Source organism: Sylvia atricapilla, chromosome 2 (genome assembly GCF_009819655.1).
Source record: "Sylvia atricapilla isolate bSylAtr1 chromosome 2, bSylAtr1.pri, whole genome shotgun sequence".
Lineage (NCBI taxonomy): Eukaryota > Metazoa > Chordata > Aves > Passeriformes > Sylviidae > Sylvia > Sylvia atricapilla.
In genome coordinates, this window is record NC_089141.1 from 42561149 (window position 1) to 42581918 (window position 20770).

Below are 20770 nucleotides of genomic sequence, written 5' to 3' on the forward strand. Positions count from 1 at the left end.
CTCCCAGTAAAGCAGCCTCTTGCTGTTCAGAGGGAACCTGCTGTGCTTCAGTCTGTGCTCATACACAGAGCCTTGCTCATATCTCTTCCTTCAAGCTCCCATGAAGGCAAGGGTCCAAAGCTGATTGCAGTGGCCAGGCACAATGGGACAAGCAGTGGAAGGATCCCGCCACACTTCAAATATGTACTCAGGACATACTCAGATATGTCCTAGGTGCTGTTGCACATACTCCAGACAGCTCATGCTCATTTTCAAAATGTTTTCATTTAAAAAAGACCAAAGGCCCATTGTTTATCACCCATCTTGAAAGCAATTTAGCCCTGAATAATCTAACAGCTGATGTTTGAGCAGTTTGACCTGTCTCCACCCAACCAGGTAACTTCTGGGTGTGAGCACAGTTCTCATTGGCACGCTGGGAGTAATAAGGGATATAGACAGAGTAAGGACAGAGCTTGCCTTCTCTGAGGAGAAAGAGGTGAGGGGGCAGACAAGACAAGGAGAAGAAAAGTATCTTCTACCTGGGGAGAGAAGGAAACAATTTTTCAGCATAGAAGAAGAATGGAGACTTAGAGCAGCCAGCCCAGCAACCTTTTGATAGTAGATACTGCAGAATTTTGAAAGTCAGCTTAAAAATACATTAGGTGGAAAAACTGGATGAGATTACTTTTGTTAATTTTCTGGTGTTTCTGAGCAGCTTGGAGAATGAACCTGTCCCCCAGTCTCACCTCCATTAGCCCTGTGAGTACAGAGGAGCAGTTTATACAACAGACACTGCAGTCTGCCAATGCTGTTGCCTCCTAACTCCAAGGTGAAGAAAATAAGATGATGAAAGATAAAGAATAGCCCAAGACTGCCATTCCTTTGGTCTTTTAAGTCAAACAGTAAGCAAACTGATGTCTAAAATAAGGTGTGATCTACAGCTGTTTGAGTGTTCACTAACAGCTGGTTTAAAAAACTCATTTTTAATGCCACATGGCTGGATACTGAATCAATAAACTGTTTCTTAAATGCAGAAATGGGAAAAAAGAATTAGCAAAAGCTCTAATGTAGTAGCACCCACTGAAAAATAAATTTATTTAGAGAAAACTATAAATTATATATACACAAGTTTTAAGCATTTTCACTTGTTTACAGAAATGTACATTATTTTTGCTGATGTGCTGCTAACACTTCAGCAGTTTTGCCATGGTCTACAACTTTGTGTCCATGATAATATTACCATCCTTGTCCTTTATTCTGATTCTCCCAGAGACATACTTGGTTTCCTGTTGTCCATTCATGTACACAGTCTTGACAGTCCCATCTGGATACTCCCGTCTCTTAAACTGGGATGTGTGGAGTTCCCGCTGGCCATTATTGAACTCTATCGTTTTACTTCCATCTCTGCATTAAAGGGGGGAAAAAAAGCAAAGATAATGTATTAGTGTAAGATTAGTCTCAGAACAAGCATCAGCTATGTATGCCTAAATGAACCCTTTTAAAAACAGTATTTGTGGAAAAAAATCTGTAAAATATCTCAGTTGGTTCATACTCTTAACACCTGTTTCTGCAAAACTGGTATGACTTCTTTATACTTGAGAGCGTCCACTGCACTTCATCTGCATCAAATCCATCACTACTCGAGGGAAGGTTAAAATTTGGTATTTTGAGCACTTTCAGTTACCTGCTCTCAGTCACACCTGCTTCCCACACCAGCCAAGTTCCTAGATACTTTTTCTAGAATTGTGTACAAAGAGAAGTCTCTTAGGTTAGGGTATTAGACAATATACTGTCTTTATACCTCTTCTATGCTTAAAAAAAAAATCAAAACCAACCAAAAACTCAAGCAGTCAGTACAGTCCATTGAGAAGTAAACCTTCAGGAGCTGTAGAAACACACCTGTCCCCAGCTACTGCCCTTGTTACTGAGCCCCAGGTGCTCCCACCCCCTGCCCAGGCCAGGGGACCCGAGAAAAGCTCACCGCTGCACACGAACAATGGTGCCATCAGGAAAGATACTTTCTTCTTGGCCATCTGTAAATAAGTTCTTAATTGTTTGATCAGGGAAGGTTATTTCCTTCCTGCCATCAGGATAATGCTTCTCTGAAAAGTATTATGAGACAGTATGCTCATTACATAAATATATATCTATATATGGGCAATAATTTTGACAGTTGGGTTGGATGATTTCTTTACCTATTTGTCCATTTGAAAACTGCAAGACCTCTAAGCCATCAGAGTATGTAGTGTGAGTGGTCTTAGCATCAGCATAGTAATAAATCTGCAGACAACAGTTGAGATTTAGTGTAACTGCTGAGAAGCTTTAAATGAGTGTACACATGCAGATAAATAAGTATTTATTGAAAAATGCAGGTATAGGATACCTACCACTGTTTGATCAGGCATAATTTGCTTCACATCCCCATTGAAGAAGGTTATAGTTACAGTCTTCCCATCAGAGCCCACTTTTTTGCATGTTCCATTTGGGAAAAATATAAGATGACAGCCATTTTTCAAAACCTTCTCAACCTAATGAAAACATGAGCAAGGTCAGTATTGAACCCTCATGCTCATTTTCCCAACAGCTGTCTTCTGGAATTTCCAACTACCAAGCTTTCATTTTACCTTTCCATCAGGATAAGCAGTTTCTCTCTGTATCTCTTCACTGCTTGTAAATGCAGGAGCAGATGGTGGTGACATGTAAGCTTCATTAGGAGAGGTGTCCTGAGATGACAAGCAAACCTCAAATCAAGCTTTGTCTTTATGTTCTTTTTTCCTAGGCTGACAGGTATTTTAGGAACATCACAGAAGGAAGAGACATAAACACAATCTGGGGTTTAAGCAACTCCAAGGATAAATCAAGCTGTAAAAGAGCTGGAGACTGAGCAATCACTGGTTATCTGTGGTCAGTTGTAGTCTGGACTAAAGTGGAATTCAGTGATGTGCTGTAACATGATGCTCAATTTCCTTAAGAAATCCACATTGTGGTATGAAACAACCAAGTTCTCTAAAGCCTAAGTGAAACCCATGGCAATTAATGAAAGAATTAATTAAACTATTTAAAAGATCCTTGCATAGTTACCCTACATGGAGCATATGAACATCCATCTTTCTTTAGCCCTCCCAAAAGGTAAAAATTTTTGCAAAATTCAAAAGAGCAGGAGATTATTACTTTGGAGTTTTTCTTGAGCCAAAGAATAATGCAACTACTACACAAAGGTAAAACACTCTTCACTGTCTGGTACATAGCCATTTTCTGTTACGACAATAAAAGCTGAAGAACATAAAAAGATGAGTTAACAGCTTCATCAGTCACCCTCCAGATACTCACTAACTTTTCTGTTTTAGGATTTTTATTCCCTGCTTTGAAAATCAAATCAAGACACATGACTTACTACCATAAAAGTCAGAGAAGAATCTTCTAGTGCTGTCATTGCCTCAGAGTTGTTTCTGTCATTAGTAGGTCCTGGTGTAGGTGTTCTAGAAATTTTTCCTACTGAAATAGATGTAATAGGACAGAGAAATAAAAGTATGGTTTAAGAGTTACAGTTATATAGGAGGTCAAGTGTACAGGACATCCACATTTCTTAACTGTAGTAGAAACTGAAAGCAGGGTATTTATTAAAAGAATAGGCACATGCCCAGAAAATAATCAATCACTGCCATTGCTTTGTGTCTCAGCAAGAAGCTAGAACTGAAGAATCATTACAATGGACATTTAATGCACTTTCTCTCCTGTTTCATCTCTGTAGATTTACAAAGGATTTGCCCCACCTAGAAATTTAGACAACATTATTAGTTACACCTTGTGACTAATGAATAAAGGAAGATGAATATTAGCTTCTAACAGGAAATGATCAGCATATTTTTTCCATGTCTCTCCTATCAAATTACCAAAATAAAACTACCTTCAATTCTGGAACATAGTCCTCTAACATACAACGTGATGGTTGGATGAGCTGTCAGAAGTGTCAAGAAAGTACCCTGCAGTTACTTTCCATACGTGATTATCCCTTTGGAAGGCAGACAGCCTTTACTCCTAACTGGGAACAATGAACACCTGCCACAGCATTGCCCATATGGTTATAGATGCTGGTAACAGAAGGTTCTGAAGAGACACAGTGGTTCTGATGATATCAACACACTCAACTAGACATTACGAAGAAATTCTTCACTGTCAGAGCAGTGAGGCACTGGAACAAGTTGCCAGAGAAGCCGAGGATGCTCCATTCCTGGAATGGTCCAAGGCCAGGCTGGATGGGGCTCTGAGCACCCTTGTCTAGTGGAAGGTGTCCCTGCCCATAGCACGGGAGTTGGAATTGGATGATCTTTGAGGTAGGTCCCTTCCAACTCAAACCATTCTGCTACTCTGATTTAACCAACATCTGCAGCTTGGAGAACACCACTGATGAATGTAATTTTTGATTACAGAAAGCAGCTTCTGCAGTGCTCCAGACCATCAAGTATTACCAGAAGCATTTTTCTCTCCAAAACTGGTTCTCATCAGCTTTCTTCAGAATCCTACCCTATGAGGTATTTATCCATATGCTCAAGCCTGTAACAGCTCCCACTCAATCTCCTTTGGAGGTGGTGGTGCACTCCACAGAGCAAAACTTCACATTCATTTTATTTTAAAGACTTAACAGAATTCTCTGCATAGACATATTTTTACCTTTTGCCTGGGAATAACTTTTGCCATTTATCTTGCTGCACTTCTGTACTGGAAGAATCGGAGATGCAGTTCGACTTTTTGGGCCTCTATTTGGTAGACACTAAAAGAATGGAAGTATTTGTGGTTTATGTGCAATCATGCAATCATAACTGTTCATACAGAGTCAACGAAATTTATAGATCGCATGACATGAAATTTACTGGAAGCTTTCTTCACAAACGACACAGTTTTGAGACTTGATCAGCAGAAGGGCTTGTATGATGTAGCCCAAGCTGCACTTCGGAGCTCTTCCTCCATCAGCTCCCGCAGTGTCAACAACTCCAGAATGTTAATTGATGCAAGCAATCCAGAATAGTAGTTACAGTTTCAAAACTTAATATAACTGCTTTAGACAATCGTCAGATGTTTGCTTTGCACCCTAAAGGGGCAGAGGTTCACAGGTTAGACTCCATCTATGATTTTTCTTTCATACTTGCATCATTTTTAATTTCCAAGATGAGTTCCTCAACAAAAGGGATGCTGCACATTGTGAGCATTGACGTTGGCAGAGAATATGAGATTAACAAAATTCTGTGTATGTCACCACTAGTGTAGTCCCCATATCAGTAAATTAAAAGTAAACAGCTAAGTTGTAGCTATTAGAGTCCAAGTATATAACAGAAAACTCACCAGTATTCACACAAAAGTATTTAAAGCACCAAAATTAACAACTTACAGATTCTACTCTATTTAGACTCATCCCAGGATTTTCTATTTTCTTCTTGCTCCCAGCAGCTTCTACTTTCTTCCAGGCTTCTAGACGAAATTTCTCCATAATTCTGATCTCCTCTTTTAGCTCAAAATTCTCATTTACTAAAGCTTCTATTTGATCTTTCAGGCGTCGATGGGTGGTTGACCATTTTGCCTCTTTTCGTTTTAGATCTTCCTGTAACTCTGCAATCTGCTGTTTTAAAGCCTTAGAAAAATGCATGTTTATAAAAAGTCTCCATTTTTAATATAATAAGATGTATTTTAGTTTCTAATAGAAACAAACACAAGCAAAAAAGGCACAAGTAGCAAAAAACTTGAATCAGCTTAATATTGCAGGGGTGAAAGGTAAAGAAATTTTCTTTCTGGAAAGACTGATTATTTACTTTACACTACCAATTTTATAAGCTCTACTCCAATAACAGGAACTGTTTTCCTTGCTTTTTTGGCATCCTTTATACTTCCTAGATTGGCCAGTACAAATACACTTGAGACAGAAACACAAAATCATCAATGCTACCCTTGGAGGGTCCTTCAAAAATCTTGGCACAGGAAAACAGCGAGGAACACAATCACATAAAACACATGTAAATTTGCCTAGTTTAGCAAATGCCAATCCAGTTTTTTGAAGTAAGGGAACCTTGTATGGAAGGAAGAGAGAAATCCCTGTGTGGTGTTTAATATGGCTTGTTTATACAACTCATATACCTTACATTCTGATAAAAAGGAACAAACAAATCTTGTTCCTTACATCCCTGATACCTAAAGACCTCTAAGTGATAATAAAATGTAACTTTGAAAATTGTAGATTAGTACATAGATTGCACAAGAGTTATAAACAGACTAAAACCCTTGTGGAGTTCTAGTTAACACTTTGATGCACTACCATGAATAAAAACTTACAACTTAATATTTTAACTTTGGTAATTTTGTTTCAAAGTTGAAGATCATTCTATCAGTCACCAGCAGTTTTTAGTATGGAAATGTGACAAAAAGATTTGCTCATGGGTTTTTACTTTAAAAACATCAAACAGCATTGTGAAGACTGTAGTTGCCTTCCTCAGTTAGAGTAATTTAGATTGGAAAAAAAAAGTTTTAAGATCATGGAGTCCCACTGTTAATCCAGCATCGCCAAGTTCACCACTAACCCACATCTGCTAGCAGCTCCCAGCTTGAAATCACTTGTAATCTTTGAACTAAGGTAAAATTTAGTTCTTGACTGCCTTTAAGTGAACTTACATGTTCCTGTGTGAACTAAAATAATATTATATTTTTTTTTACCTGAATTTCATCCCGTTCTCTTTTATCTGGAATTGCTCTAGCTTCTGTCGTGTATTTTTCAAAAACTTTACGCTCCTTTTGCAGTTTTTTAATTTCCTTTTTTTTATATTCTTCTATTTCAGCCAGTTCTTGGGATTTTTTCTGTTCAAAGTCTGCAATTTCTTTCCTATAATTATGAAACAAAGTTGTTTTAGCCCAAATCTCCTTCATATCTGGATTTTAAGAAAGAAAGTGAAGACAGTATTTTGTGGTCATAGACTGCAATTCAGCATCTATTACCCCCAGGAGGACTTACATATAAACAGTATTACTTATTTAAGGAGTAAGAATAGGCACACAGTGGGTGTTTGAAGTCCAACAATACGCATTTTTATATCTTCTAGTCACAAACATTATCCTGAATTTAGAAAAGCTTTGGCTAAAATCTTGCTACATTCTTCAAAACATTAGAACACCATCCTCCAAAGGCACCAGAGAAAAGAATCTGCTACTAGGAGGTCAAAAATTAAACATTAGCCAAAGACACAATGCTGTTCCCAAACAAAACAAGAGTGGCAGTGATAGGAACAGATGTGCCCCATTTACATCATCAGAGGTATGTTCTATATGCCACTTATAAATGCTCCAGTTCAAATTAAAAGATTCTCAGTGTGTACACACAAATACCAAATCCAAAGCAAAAGCATTAACACCAGTTCTACATGGCAAATTTAGGATTGTGTTATCCTTTAAAACAAAAGCATACCTTCTCCAAAATACAGGCTTTAGGGACATTCATATTAACTGAGTGGGGCTCTTTAATACTACAAATTGTGCGTAATATTTACAGCTTAACATACACATAGAGCCCTCTGTAACTGAAGCACATGAATTGTGTACCTGTGCTGTTGGTAAGTGGACGTTAGGAGTCTGCTATGAAAGTGAATGCACCAAAATGTTTCAATGAACAATTACCTGACACTTGCCAGGGCGTGTTCTCTTTCTTCACGGAGTTTGGTCAGAGTTGTGTTTTCAGCTCGAAATCTTTCAATTTCATTCTCCAACTCAGCAAGTCTCTCTCTCAGTAGCTGGGATGGAACAATGTTTCCTGTCAAAGCACAGCCACATGCATGTTACTTGAACAGCATTCATAAGACTGAAGTAAACAATTATCACACACCAGCTTAAAAATTGTTACCAAAAAAAAGAAAAACCGAGTAAATACTATTTGAGAGACAGCAGTCATTTTGCAAAGAACTTCTACTATCCAAATAACACAGAAGTTATGTTTTAAAACACTTCACACTATTTACTCAAGTACCTCAAATATGGAGTAGATCCATGACTTTTGTAGTACTTTTAAGTACTGAATTAATCTATCATCTTGGTAGAACTAAAGCTATATTTGGAAGCTGAAGTCTCCAGAGGGAAGAGGAGGAAAAAAACCCCACCAATTAAATAAATAGATTTTTAAAAAGAAGCTTTCACCAACCAGAGTAATTCTGCAAGCTGTGTAATTCTTACATCTGGCATCAGACATGCAACCAGAGATGTAGGGAGAGATTAGGGGCATTTCTTGCAGCAGAAGTCTGTAGTTAAACCCTTTGGTGTAATTTCAGTTTGGAGTTTAAGCGCTAGTAGGGAAGACTTGTAGGATCTGCCTTCCCTCAACACTTCCTACCAGCTACTGTTCTCTCACCTCCCAGCTCCGGTTCCACATTTGCTTTGGTTTCACGCTCTGGAAGGCAGCCTGCCTTCTGCTTTGGCTTCAGTGAAGGAAACAGTCTCATCATCAGGTTTGATGCAGGAGGTCCATTTGAATCACTGTCCACTGCAGACTCTTTGGACATTTCATCTCCTTTCTTTGAGGCAACTTTTCTTTTTATTGCTTTATCTGGGACAGCTGTATCATTCTTAAAGGAAAAGTCCATCTGCAAAGGTGTTTTAGTATATTTTTCAGGCAAATCAATGCTAACATAATTTTCATCAAGATCGCTCCATGTTCTTTCATCATCAAACTCAAACTTATTCCTGCTTATGCACGACAAGCTTCTGTGATTGTCTGTAGCTTTTCTAATCTTCTGCTTTGACAGTGCACTGCAATCTTTGTCTGACAAGCCAAGGTCAGCATCTCCATTTTTGCTCTCTTTGCTGTCTGTAACAGAACTTCCACAATCAAAAACTTCTGGATCACTTTCTCTATGGTTCACAAGGGCTGTCTTAGCATCTTTGTTGTCATGCTTCAATGTGTCTCCAAATTCACTCTCAGAATCTGTAGTAGTATCACCACTGCCCTCACTCTTATCTTCATTTACAGTCCAGTGATTACTTTTTAAAGCAGGAGCTGCTTTCATGGAAGAAGTTGAGAATATTACACCATCTGTTTTAATCAATGGATCCTTCATTCTAAAATCTGTTCCTGAATTTGAGGTTGTATGCATAACTGGGCTATCATTTATATTTTCCTGTGCCATGCAGTCTGCTCTTTTATTTCTCTCAGTTGTAAGTTCAATGGCCAGAGCCTTGACTTCCTGCTGCTTTGCCTTGATAGGAGTAGAAGACATCCTACGGCCTTTTAAAGTTTGCTGGTCTCGTTCCAAGATCCTTTGAACAAATGAGGAATTACTTGAGAAAGATATTTCATCTGCAGCTTGTTCTAGAAATAAAAATTCATCTAATTCTAGGTTCTCCTTTTCTTTTTCTTTTTCCCATTTCTCCAGTTTATTCTGAAATGAAAGTTCAAAAGACAGTTCTGAATCTTTTAGAGGGTGACCTTTGGGACATTTAGAATTAGAAATGGCACTGGTCAGTTCTTGAGACAAATGAGACTTTTCTGCACGAAGTAATTTGGTTTTGATTTTGCCAGTGTTAGACTTAGCAAATTCTATTCTGTTCTCTTTATTTTCTATTTTGTTGTTAATTTCTGATGGGTAAGAATCCCTCATCTGTCCATCATGATTTTTGCTTGATTGCATTCTTGTTTCTAATGGCAAGACATTTTCTCCATTGTGATTCCTGAGTACCACTGTCTTCTGAATAGGACAATGTTTTACTTTATTGGGGTGGTTGTATTTTTTACATGGTGCAAAAGGATTTTCAGAAACCAGTTCTTTGCCAGGAAGCACAGTTTTCTTCTGTATTTGTGATCTGTCCACTTTAATACTATTTCTATCATCCGAAACCCTTTGTTGAAGTTTTGAGGTGTTTTCTCCAGGTTTTGACATTTTAGACTTGGCATTAGTGAATCTTGTTAAACCTTCTCCTCTTTTCAGGAAGGGTCTCTTGATCACTGGTTTTTGGACAGCTGATCCATTGGTCTCCTGAAAATGAGTAAAGAAAAGCAAACGATAAATTGCTAAAAAGCTCCTGACACTGTTTGAAGATTTCTCCAAATAAATCCCACATATCAGTAGAAATTTACATGGTACATTTCTATTGGATTTCTGAAGACTGAAGCAAGTGGAGTATTTGTGGCTTATTATTTTTAAGAATGTGAATGTTACTAGCTTTCTTTGCTAGCATCTTCCTTGGACACTTTTTAAGTCACCTACCACAACTTGGCACAATATATAAAGAAGAATGAATGTTTTTAAAGTAATAATAAATAACCTGTAACTTCTGGCTTTGCTCCAGACGCTGTTCTTCTAGTTGTATCTGTTCTTCCAAGAATTCTTCAAAGGTTTGTTTCTTCTCATGTATTGCAGCTTTAATAGGTCTAGAGTAATTACAAAATCAACTCTTACAATTCTGTATGAAATAACTGTGTTTAACATCACTGGTATTCAAAGACTAAAGGGGTAATTGCATAAAAGATGACAAATTCTGAGGTGCCTTAGCATTAAATTAATCTGAGAAATGCATTTTAACACTACATGTTCATCCAATCCCTGCAATAGTTAAAATACCAATCTAAAAGACACTGTATCCAAGTTCTGTTGCTGTTTCTTTCACTGCTTTTCTTGACCCCTTCTTTCAGACAAATCACCAAACTTCCACACACTGCCAATTCCTACAGCATTACCTTTCCACTCAGGAATGCTACTGAGATTATGTTCCCTGTTCTCCCCTTTTGATACTCCTCCTCCTTCCCAGGACTGCTGGGTCTGCTGGCATAGAGTGAGCTCCTTTCATAGCTGTTTTGGCTTTGTGGCTACAACAGCACTGATCACATCATATTTTAGCAATTACTGAACCCTGCTTGTACAGCATCAGGGCTTTCTTTGCTTTTTCATGCTGTTGCCCACCCCAGGAAGCAAGCTGGGGTGGGCAAGACCTACCCCAGGGGAGACACAGCCACATTTCATAGAATCACAGAATGCTTTGAGTTGAAAAAGACTTTAAAGATCATCTTGCTCCAACCTCCCCACCCCCTCGCAGTGGGCAGGGACACCTTCCACTAGATCAGGTTGCTCAGAGCCCCATCCAATCTGGCCTTGGACATTTCAAACAATCATAACTCCCCATAATAAACTAAAAAGCCACAGCCTTGCCCTCCTCCCTCACATTACTACGTTCAGCACATAACAGTGGATAGGAGGTTGTAATAAATCAAACTGGGAACAGCAATCATAACTGCTTATATACCCAGATATACTGAAAGGTGTGTGTGTGTATATATATATACACATATATATACTGACAGCTTCTGAGCTGTCACTACCCCAAGCTGCACACACACCTCTTCACCCAACACGCACCATTTCATCTTTTACAGCACAAGCCATTCCAAGCAAGAGCCTCTCTTACCACAGGTCTCCACATAGAAAAATCAAATCCTTTGTTAAGAAATTGCACAAATTCAGAGTATCAGACTCTTTCGATCAGGACTCAGAATTCAACCAAACTGGTGTAATTTGATAAAAACTGCATAATCATAGTCTGAATTACCTTTCCTCTGTATTAGTCAAGAACCGTTCACCTCCACCGGAATTTTCAGAGACATCTGCACTTCTCACACCTAAAGGATCCATGTGATTATCTTCACTCTCCATTATTAATTCCATTTTCTTTTCTGGACACCACATATTTTTTCCTGTGATAGCAACAGAGTTGTTTGGTTTTTTTCATCCCAACAACAAATCAGTTTTCAGCACATACTTTAAAGAGCATTCAGGTCAGATGAAAACCAGAAGGGAGCTTCATGGACACGTGATCTGAATTCCTACATAAAACAGTCCTAAGATTTCCCAAAATTAATTCTTATTTGAATTTGCACTATCTTTTTAAAGGAACAAGCAATTATGCATTAAAAAATTTCCACAGACCGGAAATAATCTGTTCTGATTGTTCATCTGCTTTGCTGCTGTTAATATATGGCTTAAAAACATAACTGAACAAATGTTGATGTCTGCTGTACTGATAAACTCTCTTATGAAGCTTCTGTTTCCCACATATATGTGCATAAATTGAGAAGAATTTTATTTTTGGCTCATGCTGCTTTTAACCAAACTTGAATGGACAACAACAGGACATTCTGAGATCTGTAAACTGTCACTAAACAAACCAACATAGCAAGTAAACCAACAAAAATCATAAAACCTTCAAAATAAGTAGCAGAAAATTACTTTCAGTGACAGTAAGAAAAAAAGCACCACACATCAAGTTATCTTTCTATAAATGACTAAGCAGTAATGTATTTGCCTTCCTTGTTTTTCAAACCATTTGTCCTTTTCAGAGGCACACACAGACCTTGCTTTTCACAGGCAGACACTTCTGAAAGATTGTTTTTCAAAGATGAGGTGGATTCTGTGTTGTTCAGCTTTTGTAAAGAATCATTGCCTTGTGTATGGGAAGAAACAAGCAGAGCACGAGCTCTGTCTTCAAAGACATTCTGATATCCAGATGATAGCAATGGAGGTGAAGGCGCTAAGCCTGTGGAATGTCCAGGTCTCAGCTTTTGACTTTCAGCCATCACAGTATAACCTTGAAATGAGAAGGAACAACATGGCTGTGTCATTCTATTGGTATCACAAAACCACTGCTCCACAGGAGAAAAGAAATGGCACTGCAGGGCAATATTGATCACTCAGCCTCCGTCTTTATGTCACTGACCAAGAATAAGTGATCAGGCAATCTTGATTTTCTTCTCCTACAATAAACCCTAATTTAATCTTCTCAGGTAGGCAGAGTGAAAGAAAATCATTTAAGTCAGGTCGGACTGACACTGCCAAGAGCACAAAGCACCCCTCCTCAGCTCTAAATCTTTTCCCAGCCAGGAGCTGTCCCCTCTCCTTGCACCCAGCAAACAAGACTAGAAAACTGATACAGGTTTCACGTCTTTGTTTTTAAATACAGATCAGCTCTCTATTCTGTTCAGTTCATCACCTGAATGTGATATGTGTGAGCACAGACAAGGAAGGGCCACTTCATTTGGCTATACTGAAAGCTTAAAGCAGTCAAAAGCGCAGTGAGAAGCAGCTACTCAGAAAGGAAAGTAATTGTTTTACACTTCAATACATGTGCTTTGATGAAAAGGTTCCCACCATAGCACGTATTGATCAAATCACAATTACAACCGGCATTTTATAAAAATAGGACAGGATTCCTTCTTCAGTAGCACTCAACTTTCAGGCACTGAAGCAATGCAGCATTTATCTTTGACTAATCAAGTAATCATAAAATGAAGAACACAGAAGACACTTTCAGATCTTAACTGGAAAATGAGATTAAATTTTTCAATTTATACAAAGTACATCATCTGTTTTCTTTCTCAACTTACCAAGAGCTGCTGGCTGGCCAGATACCATGCTAAGTAGCTTCTGTTGCTCTTCCATTAACCTTTGAAGTTGTTCCATCTGTTGTTTCTTTAACTGTTCCTGTTTCTGCTGTTGCAATTCCTTCAGCTTTTCAAACAAATAAATGTATTAGAGGCTAGGTTTATTCAGAATGTACCACAGAATTATTTTGTTATAGATTGTAAGTAACTTTCTAAGGACACTTAATAATTCCTCTTAAGATAATAAATCAGCTAATATATTTATTTAGCCACTAATTGATAGTAATGATAATATTTAAAAATTGGGTAAGTATTCTCCTGTCATGTAAAATACAGGAGAAAACTTTTATAGCACCTGGTAATTCATGGAATTCCACTCTGGAGACACACACACTCTCTCTCTCTCCACTCCAGTGAACAGACACAGGGATTTATGCTGATGAAGCTGCTGGCAGAGTGGACAAGGACTTCTTAGTCCTTAGCAGCAAGATCCACTAAAGTGCTGCTGAAGACTTCCAACTAACACAGTTTGTATCCAGTAATTGGGAAGAGCTTGGAGTGAACACACAACCACTTAGAGTGGATTGACTGACACACTTGCATTAGGGAAAAAAACAGTAAGTAACATAACAGCATTATAATTCCACAGCTTTTTTCATCCTGATGTCTTGGATACTTTATCCTATGCAACACTAACATATCTCCTCACCTAAACGGAACCAGGTATGTCACACCTACTCTGAGAACTAACGAAAGATGTTGCTATAGATACAAGAACATTCAGCTCCACTGTGTTGTGAATGTCTGAGAATGTCAAGCACCATCACTGCAATGACCAGCACCCCATTTCCACAGCCTCAAGTGAAGAAACCTTGTAAAATTGTGTGCACCTTTCCAGGTAAAATGATTTTGAGAACGAATTCATTTTAAACTGGAACTTGTGCCACCTGGAAACAACAGTAGTTACACTCTCAGTAAATGCACATCATGAGGAGGACACCAACTTTCATGTGAGCATAATTGGAATTTAAAATTTGCCCTTTAAGCTCACTAAAGTGGCCTATACTTTGCAAGGGGTTTGCTTACTTGTAGGCATGACAAATCATGTGCAGGAACAAAATAAATCTTACCCTAAAGTGTGCAGAGGAATTCTAGGTGCATTTATTACCTGTTCAAGCTTTTGCAAGAGTGGGTCACTGTGACTGGATTTCTTTTGACCATCCACTTCACCATGGACTAAGTCTGGTTTAGAGCTTTCTAGATTTCCAGCTGCTGCTGGAAAAGGTGTTCCAGTGGTACATTGCTGAGGTGTCTGAGAGCTGCCAGATTCTTCACACAGGGAGTCATCACTTACAGAACAGTTGTCTGAAAGATGCAGCACTTCTTCAGGTAGAGCTGTGATGTTTTCCGGTCCAGGTAACAAATTTTCTTTCTTGAAGTTCAAACCAGTAAAACTAGGACCTAACAAGACTCCAGCACGGGAAGTATTGAACATCCAATGTGCACTGAAGTTCTGCTCACCAGTCAGATTTTCAACAGTTGACATCTTGCAAATTGTATTCCAATCTCTTTGCTGATCAGCATTAACACAATAATACTACGTTCTCTAGGGTTAAGAATATAACTTTCAAAGTTCCAGGTAGCTGTTATGGATGGTTATCTATCTAATTCTAGCACCTAGAAATTAAGCAGACAAACAAAATCAGAAATCTACAATAGCAGTGAAAGAAAGTTACCCTCTTGTAACCAAGCTAGTGTATTTATAAAAATAAGTCATAATCAATAGAAGCAATTTGGAAAACAAATAACAAACACTTTCTGTGCAGAAAATCAACATAATCCAACTCTTAATCGTATTATTTGAGTACAGCTAATATAATCTCAAATACCATAAAGCTGTACATAATGTTTTCTTCAGTAGTACTGAGAGGAATTCAGAATTTTTTTAAACACTTGCAACAAAAGAAATGATCTGATGAACTGAGAGACCTCTGCCACGTGGCCTTTATATTAATGCAAAGTTTCAGATGTGTCCATCTAAATACAAACACTTTATTGCAGATATTTCAATGCAACACATCGTTTTCACATCTTCCTTACTTTCTCATGGAAATGCTGGAGCTATGCTGCCTATTATCTTCCTTCTCCCAAAAAGCATCTTTAAAATCCATCCAAAGGAAAGTTTAAATACAGCAACAAATCCTGCAAGTGGCATAAAACATGAATGAATTCGTGTAGGAAGGAGACCCGAAGTGATTTCCTCACTTAGGAAGAAAAAGACCAAGCTGCTGCCGGTGACAGTGTGGCAGCAGGAGCCGGGCCACTCAGCCGTGCTTCCTCCAGCTAATCCCAGGGCAAATAATTCTCTGCCTGTGCTTGTAGTGTGTCAGTGGGAATACAGAGGAGAGAAGGGGCCGGGCCACCAAGGCCAGACAACCAGAGCAGCCCAGGTTCAGGACTCCTGTTAATCAGGAAATAACTTCTTAAAACTTCCTCGTTCCCAAGAGATCGGTTTATGCCAGCTCTGACTTCATATTCCCGCAATAAAAATACTTATGCCTCCAGACAGAGTATGAAACCGCGACTGGGAGAAACATTATAGAAATATTTCACATAGAAACGACTGCCTTCTCTTGTGACAGGCTAAGGGAAGTTCCCCAGCGAGGTGCAGATTCCCGCAGTGGCAAGCTGAAGTCTGCAAGGTTCACGGTCTGTTTCACCCGTCCGCTTTCGGAGACCCTCTGGACGCCGCTTGCCAGGCTAACCCTGCCCGTAAAATTTACGGCAGCAGCACCTTCGTGCCAACAGGAGCAGCCGGCGGGGATGGGGCTGGTCCGTGCCGGGAAGGGGAGCAGGGACAAAGGGATGCCCACACAGGTCGGCAGTGGGGTGATGAGCACAGCCCCGTTCCTGAGCCGAGCCGAGGCGTCGGGCCCAGCGCCCTCCTTCTCTCCCCGACACCGCCCTCACACGCACGCCCCAAGCGCACCCCCGGCCCCGAAGCACCCGCACCACGACAGCTCCGACCCGCGGCCCCTCGCACATAGCGAGGCAGCTGCCCCGGCTCCGCTCCTCAGGCCGCCACCACAGCCGCGCCCAGCTCCGACTACCACAGCCTTCTCCTTCTATTACAAACCTGCCGCCATCGCACAGCCTCCCGGCGCCACAGGCGGGCACCGCCCCGGCGCCCCGCATGCTGGGAGCTGTAGTTCCAGCGCCGCAAAGCCGCCTCGCAGCTGGGCGGGGAACGCGGCGGACTGGGACTACAACTCCCAAGAGCCCCCACGGCGGGAAGGCCGTTGATGGGCACCCACAGCGGCGGCCGTGCCCTGTTCGTGCCGGGGCTGTGCGGGCGGGAAGCGGCGGCGGGATTCGCTCCGGAGCCGCGGCTGTCCCTGGCTCCCGAGGGCGGCCCTCAGCTCGGGGTGGCTCCCGGGTGCCTCGCTGGTGGCCTTTTGCGGAGGTCTCTTGAGGCAACGCGCCTGTGCTGCTGGGGCGAGGCTGCGAATTCAGTGTGCTGCGGCTACTCACAGCCTTTTAAACTTTAAACAGCAGCGGGACAGGAGCAACGCAAAGACCAACAGGCAAAAGGCGCCCTCAGGCTCTCTGACGTTTTGTGCTTTAGGCACGCTCTGTGTTACTGAGCGACATTAGTGTTTTCCTGGAAACTCCAGAAGGCGACAGAGGCTGTGCTGGCGCTGTGGGAGCGCCGCCGGCTGTCCCGGGACAGGGCCGGCCCCGAGCTCTGCGCTCGGGGAGCCCGGGCAGCCTCCTCGGGCGCCTTCTCGGGCGCCTCCTCGGGTTCCTTCTCGGCTGCCTTCTCGGGCGCCTTCTCGGGCAGCCTTCTCGGGCGCCTTCTCGGGCAGCCTTCTCGGGCGCCTTCTGGCCGTGTAAGGTTTCGCTGTTTCTGTAGTCCCACAGGGGTCTTTCTGCTCTACTGACACCACTTTTCCTAGACTTCGGTTTAGCAAGTTACATACTGTCTACGTGATTGTCGTCAGACTCGAATCTTCATTACATTGATAAGCTAATGTGCTAGAATATAGAAGGATTTGTACTTGTGTCTTTCTAAACCACAGCATCACATTCAGCTCCTTCGACATCTTTAGCAGGAAAATACTAATAGCGGAATTGGTTTTGTTTTGTTTTGTTTTGTTTTTTCCAGTTTACCTGCACTCTTATGGTCTTACAATACTACTTATCAACGGTCTATCCTTGGATGATAGAAATTTATTTTTGGCTCCCTCTACGTGCTAAAAATATAATCCATTACTGGCAGTGATGTTGAGTTTGTAGTTTGATCATGAAGTACGAGCTTGAGTGAAATCCTTTTGAGGCTGTTGGGACCCTAAGGATCTCCACTGATATAAAATTGTAAGAATTAAAACAGGGAAAATTGTCATAAAAAGAAATTAAGTTTGTCAAGCAGGACTTTCTCCTCATGAACCCATGCTGGCGGTGACTGATTACTGCACTGGCCCACTTTGTGTGTCTGTGAGAGCAGAGAATACTTTTATGCCAAGACCACTGCTAATGCAAAAACAACTAACCAAAAACAGGAACCACTATAGATTTTATATTGTTTATATAGTTTATATCGTTTATATTGACCTCGTGTGCCCTTTGATCTGTTATCTACCTGACCTAAATGCACCTACTATCATCACAGAGTTGCCAGTTCCATCAGGTGTATAGTGTAAAATTGCATCTCATAGTGTTGATTTCCCAGGTTTTAATAAAAACCCAAATTCAAATGGATTATGTTGCTCTCTCCTTGACTAACAACTTATTTTTTAGCTAATAATTTGTGCTATTCCACAGTAGCCGGCCATCTGATTTCCTTTTTATGCAGTGAAGAAACAATGCATACTTTGAAAATCAAATAGGTCAGAGAGTAAGAAAATAAACATATTCCTTAAATGTAGTGTAGGTACCATGCTCTCAATCTCAGCCTAAAATTACCTCAGGGGTAATGTATTTTGTTGGAGGGTTGTTTGTTTTTTTTTTTAATCTGAAACCTTATCCTAATCATGTCCTCTCAACTTCGCCCTTGATAAATTAATCAAACCATAATCTTATATCAGATTGACAAGTGCTGATGTCAATGCCATTTAAACATTTCCTCATTGTCACCGTCTCTTGATTTATTTGTTTTATTTATTTATTTATTTATTTGTCTCTGCACTAAAGCAGAATCTTTCTGCTGAGTTGATACAAAGGTTTTATTGACCTTGTAAAGACTTTGGCACAATTTGACCAATAATTTTAAAGCCAGAAGGACCTATTGGGTTTAGTGTAAAGAAAATGTTCTAATAAATGTTTCCCCATTTGCACTTACATAGGGCAGAAAAATGTGAATTAGGGAATGAACACAAGTACTTCGAACAGCATCTACTTTCCTTTTTTCTTTCAGTCTTTAGTGTAGGTGTTGTTTACTTATAGAAAGATAGAAGCATAATCAGAATTTGAAGTCTATGTGGAGTTCTCATTAAGATAGAAAAAGGGTATTTTTTTTTCCAAATGGCCTCTCCAAGAGAGAGGGAAGTTGGACATCAGATGTTTTTGCAAAGCACAAGAACTGCGTTCTTTTCACGCTACCATTGAGCAAGCAGTTTCTGATTTCTTCTGCCTCATCCTGCAAGTGCAGGAGGAACGTAGAGGGGCCAAGTATTCTAGAGTGTCAGCTCTGTCCAGTTATCTCACAAATAAAATTACTTGACCTTAGGTCACTGTGGAAAATTTACATCATCAAGTAGCCTTTTCAGAAATATAAATAGAGTAAAAGTCATTACTAGTGACATTGATATAAACCCTCTGGGTGAGATACGGACACAGTGGGCCGGGATCCAAACATTCCCTGGTGAAAAAATTTGTGACTTGAATGTTTTGTTTTACAAGCCTGTGTTCTCTTCATACTAGTTACTGTAGCATTTGCCGGGTGTCTGTATTAGTTTGGCTTGGAGCAGTAATGCCCTTGTAAACCAAATCAAGAGCTGCCTAAGGTTGATTAAGTTCTCAGTAGTTTTGAATCATACCCTCTGAATGCCTTTCAGAGAAAACTAAACTGTGCCCTGTGCTTCAAATAAGCTTAATGGGGGCATTGTTTTTTGCTTTGTTCTGTCTGAACCCACCCAGTCATAAGACCAGCTAGCTTGCACTTGAGACTTATTTACCACCGATTGTCTCTGAAACCTTAGAAAGCCCCATGACATGCTGAGGAGCTCATATGCTATATAAAGGGGTCAGTGCTCTGTGCCGTGTGCTCATTTACACAGCATTTATCATTCTTTTAAAATCAGCTTTTAAAATAACTTTACACTCACAAGTGTCCAGGAAAACAAATACACATTAATAATACGTTTTAATCACTTAAGTCAAATACTGACATTTTGTTGTCATAAATTCTACTCCTATTTAAATGAAACTTTTCCAGTCTCTCATATCTTTGCATAGTTTGTCACAAGTGACATGCAGCTGATTTTCATTCAAGTTGTTTTATAAATGATATAGATTGATGCTGCTGAGAAGAGCAGCACTCCTACTTCCACCTGTCCACTGTCTCACTCTCACTTCTCCTGCCAGAAGTGAATTCTATCAGAAAACAGATCTGGATAAATACTCCTCTTGGGTCTGAGGATTTTGTTGCATTTGAGGTGTGTGTTGTTTTTTCTGCATTGAGTTTAGTCTGGATTAGTTTTCCAAAATTCTTTTTAGATGTTGTGCAGTGGGGTTTTTGTTTTGGGTTTTCTTTAACATTTTCAGATTATAAATCAGTGAGTGGAAACATAAAATGCAATTTGCATTCTTGAAAAAGACTTCTTTAATAATGGTTCTGTGTGAAAGGAGAGCTGAAGGCAAGGTTGTTCCAGTCCAAAATAAGGTAATTCCACATTACTAACAGCACATATTTGCAGCAAGAGATTAAGAAAAGAGTGTTCACTTAGTTCAAGCCATGATTTTACTGAAAATGTAGGTCACGCTAAATTTTCCACATAATTAAACAAAATTAATAAAACTGCTTAAGATATGTTCTGAGTGGGTTTGAATAACATGCTGCTAAAATGGGATTTGTTTTGGAATTCTCTGGAATTGCAAGAACGTGAGAGACTACTTAAATGGATAGTGGAAACAGAAGTTTTCTCAGCCAAAAAAAGTATCTTTTCTCTTTTAACAGGACAGCAGTGGCAGTCTTTGAAAACTGTGTATTCTCTATTAAACTGAACTTCTTGCCTATTCAGGAGAAGAGCAAGTTGAAAGCATCCAAAATAAAAAGGCAGAGTAGTTAATTTTGTGCTGAATCACAAAGTAAGTGCCATACTTATTGCTGAGATTTCAGAAGGAAAATACCGAGTAGTGCAAGTGTTGTGGAGTTTTGCCTTCATGTAGAGAAACAAGAAC

The 20770-nt window shown here is 39.9% G+C and overlaps 1 protein-coding gene across 1 annotated transcript; it reads right to left on the reverse strand.

Annotated features, from left to right (window-relative positions):
- Positions 1–1051: 1051 nt before the first annotated feature.
- Positions 1052–16546, reverse strand: CENPJ (centromere protein J). Its single transcript, XM_066313032.1, has 16 exons — positions 16509–16546; positions 14541–15049; positions 13376–13499; positions 11545–11689; positions 10267–10372; positions 8357–9977; positions 7633–7765; positions 6679–6844; positions 5366–5605; positions 4651–4750; positions 3374–3474; positions 2604–2702; positions 2367–2507; positions 2175–2259; positions 1961–2081; positions 1052–1383 (listed from the first exon to the last, which is right to left on the reverse strand). The coding sequence occupies exons 2-16, from the start codon at positions 14916–14918 to the stop codon at positions 1191–1193; spliced, it is 3753 nt and encodes a 1250-aa protein (XP_066169129.1). The 5' UTR covers positions 14919–15049; positions 16509–16546; the 3' UTR covers positions 1052–1190.
- Between the last annotated feature and the right edge of the window lie 4224 nt (positions 16547–20770).

What these genes read in the sequence shown, in the direction of transcription:
- CENPJ (XM_066313032.1), bottom strand. Translation starts at nt 14,918, where the DNA reads ATGTCAACTGTTGAAAATCTGACTGGTGAGCAGAACTTCAGTGCACAT. An exon ending in AGCAAAGCCAGAAGTTACAG is followed by an intron (nt 9,978 to 10,266) that starts GTTATTTATTAT and finishes ACTCATTTTCAG; the next exon opens with GAGACCAATGGATCAGCTGT. An exon ending in GAGAACGGGATGAAATTCAG is followed by an intron (nt 5,606 to 6,678) that starts GTAAAAAAAAAT and finishes CATTTTTCTAAG; the next exon opens with GCTTTAAAACAGCAGATTGC.